The following is a 9,458-nucleotide window of genomic DNA, read 5'->3' on the forward strand; positions in this document are numbered from 1 at the left end:
ATAATATGTCTAGGTTACACTAATGCTTATATATTATCTCTTATTAATTATTAATTAATTTATTATAATTTATTAAACAAAAGCAGTAGCCAATGAAATTAAACAATTAAGTAATTAGAATATTATAATATGTCTAGGTTACACTAATGCTTATATATTATCTCTTATTAATTATTAATTAATTTATTATAATTTATTAAACAAAAGCAGTAGCCAATGAAATTAAACCAAAACAATAGCCAATGAAATCGCTTCAAAAGTTCCTCTTTTAAGTATATATATTGATTGATTGATTGATGATTGATTATGTAAGTTTATCTTTTAATAATACTTTTCATTAGCACCTATACTATACAGGAGTTTGAAAACTAGTTAACCCATTACAAATTTACAATGCACGGACTAAATATATAAGTTGAATTAGATTTAAAGTAATTATTGGACACCACCAGCAAATCCGAACATCTGGTCCGTCCCTCGCCGTAAATTAAGTTTCCCCAATTCAACAGTTGCGCATAAACATAGGAAATCACAAACACTACATACATTGATACACACACGATTACTCCCGATGTACAACAGCTCCCACAAATTCGGCCGTGGCGGTGGTGGCGCAAGAGGTGGAGGCAGTGGCGGCGGGTCTTCAAAGCGGAAGTCATATCCTCCGCCACCGCAACGACACTCCACCCCTTCTAATCGACTCTCCGTCAGCCGCACGCCTTATTCGTCTGCTCCTCCGCCTCGGCCGGAGCAACAATCCGCTGACGAGAGCTTTCGTCTCGTTAGCGGAGAGCCGCTTTCATTGGCCACCATCTTTCGACTTCATCCCGACCTAGTTGCTGATATTAGGCGTCTTGAAGCTCAAGGTGATACTGCTAAAATTAAGTTCGATTCTAACCCTAAGAGTGACGCCAATGTCAGTATGCTTTTCTCTCTTACTCATCCTTCATACTGGCTATGATGATATACTCCCTCCGTCCCCATCAATAGTTTACACTTTTTTTATTCAATAGTTTACTCTTTTGTGTTAGAAGAGCTATGATAATATATCCTTATGTTTGTTGAATGAGAGGGTAAGAGCCTCTCCGTTGTTGAATGCGAGATTCCAGGTCATTGAAGTTCCGAAACCATTTGGAACCATTTAAATGGTTGAATCCTATCAATGGTTTTATACATTAATAGTTTGAGGTTTAAATAAATTTGTATATGATGTTTATTGTGATGCTCCGAGTTCGTGGCCTCACCATCTTGGTGTATTATGAATGTCGTAAGCATGCGACGGGTACAAAAAAGTTCAAATATCACCCCTACTTTAATGGTATTTTAGCGACTAAATCTATGCTGCCATTACTTTTCGAATAACAGATTGAGGGATGTATATGCAAATGATATATGTGTTTGTGAGATAGAACACAGATTAAGTGTGTAGTCAATCTACATAAATTCCGAAATCAAGAAGATGAAACGAACTACTATGGTCAATGTTTTCAAGTTCGGCTGCTTTTGGTCCAATCGATTATGTTACATCAGCGATGTACCTATGTCACGACTTTGCGGCCGTTACAGCAAGAGCAACTGCCTATCCACGACTAATACCACATTTTGGTACCTTGCACATGGCCGAGGCACACTAAAAAAAATCTTAGTACTTAGGTATTCAATCATTACGAAACCTCAACTTTTTTCCGACCTTAGGGCTCGTTTGGAATGAGAGTAATTATTACCGGAGTAATAGAGCTTAAATGAACTAAAAAATGGAGGAAAGTGATGGAGGTTGGAGATAGAAATGGGGGAAGATAGTGTAATATTCCTTCTGTTAAGGGAGTAATAGTTACCTACCCCCCAAGTAATGCATTACCTCCATATATGGAGGTAATAGTTCCTCCCTCACCTCCTCTTTCCACCCTCCACAAACCACCAATCTCCTTCCATTTCTTCTTGTTTTAGCCTCTTTTCAGCCTCGTTGTCATATGATTGCGTTGGTGTGTCTCATTCTCTTAAAACTAAGATATGAACTGTTATATCTTGTTTATTTAGTTTGTGGTCAATGTGTGATCACTGGCTGAAGGAGGATATTGAGAGCTCCAAAAACAATGTTTTCAGCTGTCTAACTTTTGAATAATCTCATTTTTTCCAGATAATTGATGTTGGTGGTAAGGAATATCGTTTTACATGGGCAGATGAAAAGGATTGTGATATATATGAAGAACGTCAAGGTGGTGAAGATGGTAATGGTTTACTTGTTGAAACTGGATATGTTTGGCGCAAGTTGACTACCAAGCGTGAGCTAGACGAGTCCACAAAAAGGCAAGTCAAAATGAGATCATTACAATGGGAGCAATCACACAAATCCCGCACGTATGTTATGTAATTCAAGTTTATCTTGTAGCTTCTAAGGCATATTTGTTGTATCTGTAATCATTTTTGCCTTGTTTCTCATCTTTATTGTTCAACTATACTTAATGCTCTTTCATATAATTACGAGTAAATGTATTTCGTTGTAGACTTTAGTTACTGTTTAAACGGATGCAGTTTTCATCATGGATACCCATAAGTGCGTCATGGATAGTCCATAAATGACTTCTTTGTGTTCTCTTTCATACATGTGGTTTTCTTGTAAATATTAGGATCAATTGATGAAAACACCCTTTAATGTTGCACTTTTTAAAACTTAACACCTTATGAAAAGTTTTTTAAAACTTAATACCATAATGTGCACTTTATTCATATTTTGGTACCTTAAGTGGATTTAGGCCAAAAAAATGGAATATTCCGGCCATTTTTTATAGACATGACGACGTATTTATGATGCACTCCGTTTACATTTTTTGGGGCCTAAATCCACTTAAGGTACCAAAATGTGAATGAAGTACACATTAAGGTATTAAGTTTTAAAAAACTTTTCATAAGGTGTTAAGTTTTAAAAAGTGCAACATTAAAGGGTGTTTTCATTAATTTATCCTAAATATTATCATACTAATTTATTTACTCTTTCTATATGATGATTTTGCCGCCATGTCAGGACAAAACCCATGGAGCCCGGCAATCCATCTATGAAGAACCAAATGAAAGCATTAGTCGCTGCAGAAGGTGAGTTTTACTTTTAGCCTTCATAGGCTCCATGCATTCCCCTGGCTTGAAAATGAATGAAATATAAAAACGAACGGAAATGATCATCACTCTATTTGGCTGAATAACTCAACAACCTCAGCTTGAAATTATTAGGAAATCGATATACCAATTACTCACTTAGTAACTTTCGTATAAAACATTCCAGTGATATGGTGGGTGCATCTGTGGAAGTTTGATGCCATTAGTTATTACTAATGGTTCTGAAATCATCCTTGTGTAGCTAGTCCATGGAAACAGAAGCAAAAGAAGGATCTTCAGTTTAAGACGAGGAATTTTGAAACACCACAAGGTGAATGCAATAGTTTGTTTTTTTCCCTGACTTTCGATGTGTATTTCTTGTTTTCTAATTTTTGCTTCTTTTTTTGTTACATTTTAGCTGGCGGCCCTGCTAAACCTGTTCAAAGGCCTCAATTATCCTCAAATAACTCTACAAAGGGAAGGCATTCAAATTCACCTCTGCCTTCACCTCAAAATCAATTTATACATTTGGCATCTCCATCTGCCAGAGGAAGTGCTAGTGAAAGTCGGACCACTTACGATCCAGCAATTAGTGAAGCAAGAGCAAAAGAAAATGTCAGTAGCTCAAATAAAATCGTATCTCCCCCAGTTACTGCTAGGATGCAAGAAGGAGCACCACACAGGGATATTCAAGGAGCAGGAGTGTTGGATATGGAACGCTTACTTATAAATTTGCTCAAGGATAATTCAAAAGGAATGACCTTAAAGGTAGATGAGAGTTGCATTTCGGAATATTTTCTGCTCAAATGAAAAAGATAATTTTTGCTTTTGATCATGTGCATGCTCTACCAATTTTACTGAATTAACTAGAGTTGTTTGTTTCTTTGTTCTATAATATTTTCTAGGCCATGGAGAAAGCTGTTGGAGACGTGCCTTCTAGTTCTGCTCGTAGAATTGATCCCATACTTAAGAAGGTTGGATCAAAATCTTCATTGTCGTTTTTATTCATTAACAAGGTGTCATGGTTTATTTTCTCGTATGATTTGCTTTTCAGATTGCAACTTATGAACCTCCAGGAAGATACATATTGAAGCCAGGAATAGAATCAGGAATCTTGAGGTCAGGTTCTGATTTGTATCTTAACTTTCGTTCAATGCAGATTTCGACATAATATTCATCGTGGGTCATTTGGAAACAACCTCCTTGTGTTACTAACGCAGTAACCCATGCGTAAGGTTGCTTACATTTGACACCCCCCCCGCTCCCTCCCGCCCCCACACCCGCCACAATTTGCGGGAGCCATTGAGGTAAGGGAGGTAATGTCTTGTTTTTTTTGGGCGGTGTTACATTCTCTGTCTGACATTATGTGGGTGGATCTTGCCTTTCTGACTTTTTCCTTTTCCCCAGTTCTCCTGGAGACAAACATCAAAAGCAGTTTGTGCCCAGGGACTCTGGTATTACAGGCAAATCTCCTGCTTACGATAATGAGGACCATGTGCCTCTGAACAATAAACTTGAAGGAGAGTCAAATGAAGTTGCGAATTCTGCTCCTTCTCAGCATTTAACTGATCTGTTTGGCGACAATGACCCCCCTGATAACAATGAAAGACATGCCGTGAGTCCCAGTAATAGCGATAGTGATACTGAGAGTGGCAGTAGTGGTAGTGGCACTAACAGTGCAAGTCGAAGTAGAAGTAGAAGCCCTTTAAGAAGTGCTAGTGCTAGTAGCAGTGATAGTGAAGCCGATTCTTCTTCAAATAACAAGGAGACCTCTGATGTGGAAATTGACATAATGAGCGATGATGGTAAAGAACCCAAAAAATTGCAAGACCCTCTTATGCCTTGGAGTATGCTTGAAGCTAGGGCCAATGAAAACAACGGTGATCAGAATGGCAATGAATCTGAGGATGTTGATATTGAGAATGATTTTCTAGGTGATAATGAAGCAGAGTTGGCAACATCATCGCATGATCTCTGTATGCCCACAGAGAATATTAAATTAGTTTCACGTGATCATGATCAGCAACAAACTGATGATGATGATGATGATGATGATGAGTTCAAACACAAGCATTATGACAGCATATTGAATTCTGAAGATAAATCGAAAAGGGGTTCGAATGTTGTTCAGAACACTGACAACTTTAAAAGAGTCAAAGGAAGAGGTCTGGTTCAGCCGCCTGTATCTGGGTATATGGGATCTGATAACCATCGTGATAACCGTTTATTGCAGATGACAAATCAACAGCACAGGAATGAGAACTCTAATTTAGAGTCTCTACAGTCAAGTAGAAGACCACCTATTCGCTCCCATGCTACTGACAATGCAGATAAACCTGCTAAAAATCCTTTAACTTTTGGGATAGATGCAAAAGACAAGGAGATGAATGCTCATGGAGATATTACGAAGCAGGGATATACAGATTTAATAGAAGCGCAGGATGAAGATGGCGGTATAAATGAGAAAGTGAATGGCAGTCCTCTTGGCCAGAATTCCTCCATGCGGTCTGAGCCCTCTTACAAACACCACAATGCACGGAGTAAAAAGTCCTCTGACACTTCTACAAGGGAACAATCTGGCTTGTCATTGAATGATACTTGCAAGGCTGATTTCAACAGTTCTACTAAAGAAAGAAGACTCCAAAGAGAGCTGTCAGACCTGGAAGTGGGTGAATTACGTGAGCCATTGGCTGAGGAACCTGACAAAAGCAAAAAATTGTTTGACAGAGCGAGCTCGTTCAAGAAGTCTGAGGCCAAGTTGGTCCCAAGTTCTCGGAATGTTGACTTGAAAGCTAATTTACCCAATCAGGGAACCATTGATCCAGGAAATGGTTCGTCTCCAAACTTGAGAGGACCTCCTAGAAAAAATGATAGTTTGTCTAAGAGAAGGTCACCAGAGCCTTATGCTGAAGATCTGGTTCCACTTCAGAGGGATACAAAATCTCGACAGCAAAACTCCAGAAGTGTTCGTGATGAAGTTGAGCCGCTCCCGAATCAGGCTGTGGACCTAAACAGATGGGAAAATGAGGACGCCTTTATTTATCAAGGGACAGATGTTGAAGGTTATGGAGAAACACTAAGAAAGTCATCTGATAGTGCACCGCGTGAAGATTTCAGACAAGAACTTGAGTCCCATAAGAGTAAAAGCAAGAAGTCACGCAAATCCAAGGGAATGGGAGATGAAGATAAAAGAAGAGATATTTCTATAAGTCGAGCGGACAAGCGTAAAAGAAACGAACCATCTTCTGATGACAATGTTTCATATTCTAAGTATGAAAAGGACGAGCCAGAACTCAAGGAACCTATTAAGAGTTTCTCTCAGTAAGTAACTTGACACATGTTTTCTCCATCAACTATCATTTACTGTCAGGGTTCATGGTGGTACAAGGATTTGGTTTTACAAAATAGTGTGATGCTCTTTGTAGTCTCCTTCTGATAACATTACTTAAATGATTTAGGTATAAAGAGTACGTACAGGAGTACCGTGACAAGTATGATAGTTATTGTTCCTTGAACAAGATATTGGAGAATTACAGGTATTTTTTATATTATTGTCATTTTATTTTTACTTTTATCCTACCCAATCTCCATTTGAATTCTAGTTTGGCATCAAATGCGATTTGTTTTTGAGAGAATTCTGTTCAAACAGGTATGAATTTCAGAAGCTGGGATTAGACCTTGAGAGTGCAAAAGGTAGAGATATGGAAAGATATTACAGCATTTTGGGACATCTGAGGGACAGTTATCGCCAATGTGGGACAGTAAGTATTTTTTTTCGTGTCATTATAGTTTTTGCTGGCTCTATTTAGTTTCTGATATTTGTGTTCTTACTATAAATGATAGCCAGACTGTCATGTTACGTCTTACAGAAAAGTGTATCGATTCATTCATCACTTATCTTTTGGACAATGGAATATTGCAATTTTGCAAATTGAAGGACAAGATTGATAATGTTAATAGCCAATCCTGCACGTGCTTTACTGCCCTTTGCATGTGCATTTATATGTAGAGTTGGAAACAAAATAAGTATGGTAGGGGGACGGACTACGGAGGATGGGTTCTTCATTTTTCTTGATTTATAGTAAGGTATAAACTATTGATTGAGTTTCTTCAGCGTAAATTTACGCTTTTGGTTGAGATGATTGCCTCACGTTGTATACAGCTCTCAATGACATTGAAGCCACAAGTCCTAATCCTGGGTGTCTTTTATTCTCACAAGTGGAATTTCAGGACAAGTTTAGCTTATTGATTTTCCAAGCTCAAAGCGCATTCATGTGAGCTTGTATATCAATGAATTAAACTATTTGTTGGACCTTAACGACCAAGCTTTTGGGCAGTAAGATTTTGGTTGAGATGGTTCTCACAATTAAAAGAAAATCTAAAACTTTTGTATCACAGTTTGGTGTTAGCTCCTGTGAAAAATTCCCACCAACACCCTGGATGGTTATGTACTCAAAGTGTCATTTGAAGCAAATGTGTGAATGTACTGGAGACTTTGTAAAGTTACAGGGGAAGTAAAAAAGGATAAAGACAAATAATTAGAAGTAGCAGCTCCTTTCTAATATGAAGCAGTTGATATAGTTTTTTATGCAATTGAAATTTTGGGTTATGTGGAAAAAATTTCTCCATTTTGCTGCCACCTTTCTATGGTTCTGAAACTTCTTGTTACCGGTGCTTGTGCTTGAGCTTGTACATGTTCTAGTGCTTCTGTTCATACTCCCTTTCTAGGTTCTTTAACATGATTATCACTCTACAGCGACATAAACGGCTGAAGAAGATATTTGTGGTGCTTCATGAAGAGTTGAAGGTACAAACTTCGAGGCATCTCTCACTTGATGCTTATATTTTTATTTCCACTAAAGAGCATTCCTTGTATTCTTTAGCTTGTGTGTTATGTTACTGCAGGACCTTAAACAGAGGATTAAAGATTTCGCAGTTGACTATATGAGGGACTGAATCAAGGTATTCCCTTCCTTTGTGAATATAATGGCTCCAAATGGTGCATTTGACTAGAAGTTCAAACTTTTATAATGAGTTCTTGGGAAGATTGCCCCAACGTGGGAAAAGCACTGAGAAGCCTCGGTCCCTGAATGGGTGTGACCTCCTTACAATGAGCGTAGATCTTCCAATTTCATTCAGAATGCATAGTGCCTCATTGATTTGCCAGTGATAACAAGTTCGTATCTGTATGGTTGTATCACTTCTATTTGCAGATGGTGATTGGTTGGTTACCTAGGCTATACAAAGCTGCTAGTAAGTTGTTTATTAGTAGCAGTTGAGGAAAGAAGATGTTCATAAAAAAATCTCAAGTTTTGTTCTATATTCGGTTTGAAGCAGTATATAAAACCAGAATGTGGTTCAACTAGACATTCAGATTCTGTGATCGTTATTAGTAGCAGTTGAGTGTTAGGCCGTAGTTGTTTAGTAGTAGCAGACTAGCAGATGAGTGTTGCTCCGTAGCTGTTTGGGGTTTGCTCTGTAGTTTATGATTATGAATTTATGATATCGTTATTTATTTTTTTCTCTCATAGGCGACGAGTATTTCGTTGTAAATATAAGGAAATAAAACTAGGTGCTTTATTAAGCAATTTTGGTTGTCGTAAATAATGCTCTTAATTTTTTTTTTTTTTTTTTTTTTTTTTTGTGTAATATAACACACCCTTTCATCCAGTTCTGTATGGGTTTTGCACAAAAATTGAAACATGTTAAAATAATATCCCACTCGATAAAAGCCGGGTGTTAAATAAGTACATTAATCGCATGATCTTGGAAGAATGAAACTTGCTTAATTATCATGCATTCATATGCATCTCTTTTGTATTTTGAAATTGACACAGTTCAACAACATAAGAGGCTCATAAATACATACACCACATTTGACAAATAACTTTGTAACCATTTTATAGCCTGAGGCTATACCCTTCTAAACTTCTGAGTTTGATACCTAGTAAAAAGGATGGTTTGACCTAAAATTATCTCAACCAAAATCTTAGATGATGGTTGTGGTCCTACTTTCTCCCTAATGTTCATTCGGATTGAAGAGTGGTTAGCGCACAAACTCCCCAAACATCCCTAATGTTCATTCGGATTGAAGAGTGGTTAGCGCACAGACTCCCCAAACATGTGCTGAAATTTCACTTCGTGAGTTATTGGAAACTGCCAAGATTTGATCCACTTTGGTCACACTGGGCTCTAATATCATGATAGATGAATCATCTCAACCAAAACCTTGAGGTGATGGTTGACATCCAAATATTATATTTATTTCTATTAGTGGTGATCACATACAACTTTTCTTATGTCAGAAAATGAATATTTCGTTACCTATATTAAATCAATGGTATCAAAATAAATTTGGTTGCAAACTA

The 9,458-nt window shown here is 37.6% G+C and overlaps 1 protein-coding gene across 3 annotated transcripts; it reads left to right on the forward strand.

Annotated features, from left to right (window-relative positions):
• The first annotated feature begins 382 nt into the window (after positions 1-382).
• On the forward strand, positions 383-8,694 carry LOC141599813 (uncharacterized). 3 transcript variants are annotated; one of them, XM_074419932.1, is made up of 13 exons: positions 383-916; positions 2,138-2,358; positions 3,023-3,090; positions 3,353-3,421; positions 3,509-3,858; positions 3,996-4,064; positions 4,145-4,210; positions 4,496-6,411; positions 6,549-6,626; positions 6,740-6,851; positions 7,847-7,897; positions 7,996-8,052; positions 8,304-8,694. In XM_074419932.1, the coding sequence occupies exons 1-12, from the start codon at positions 572-574 to the stop codon at positions 8,044-8,046; spliced, it is 3,396 nt and encodes a 1,131-aa protein (XP_074276033.1). In that variant the 5' UTR covers positions 383-571; the 3' UTR covers positions 8,047-8,052; positions 8,304-8,694. The 3 variants fall into 3 exon arrangements, with proteins under 3 accessions (XP_074276033.1, XP_074276034.1, XP_074276035.1); XM_074419933.1 differs by having other exon boundaries at positions 4,145-4,209; positions 4,498-6,411; positions 7,996-8,694; XM_074419934.1 differs by having other exon boundaries at positions 413-916; positions 3,357-3,421; positions 7,996-8,694.
• Positions 8,695-9,458: the final 764 nt, after the last annotated feature.

Source organism: Silene latifolia, chromosome 9 (genome assembly GCF_048544455.1).
Source record: "Silene latifolia isolate original U9 population chromosome 9, ASM4854445v1, whole genome shotgun sequence".
Classification (NCBI taxonomy): domain Eukaryota; kingdom Viridiplantae; phylum Streptophyta; class Magnoliopsida; order Caryophyllales; family Caryophyllaceae; genus Silene; species Silene latifolia.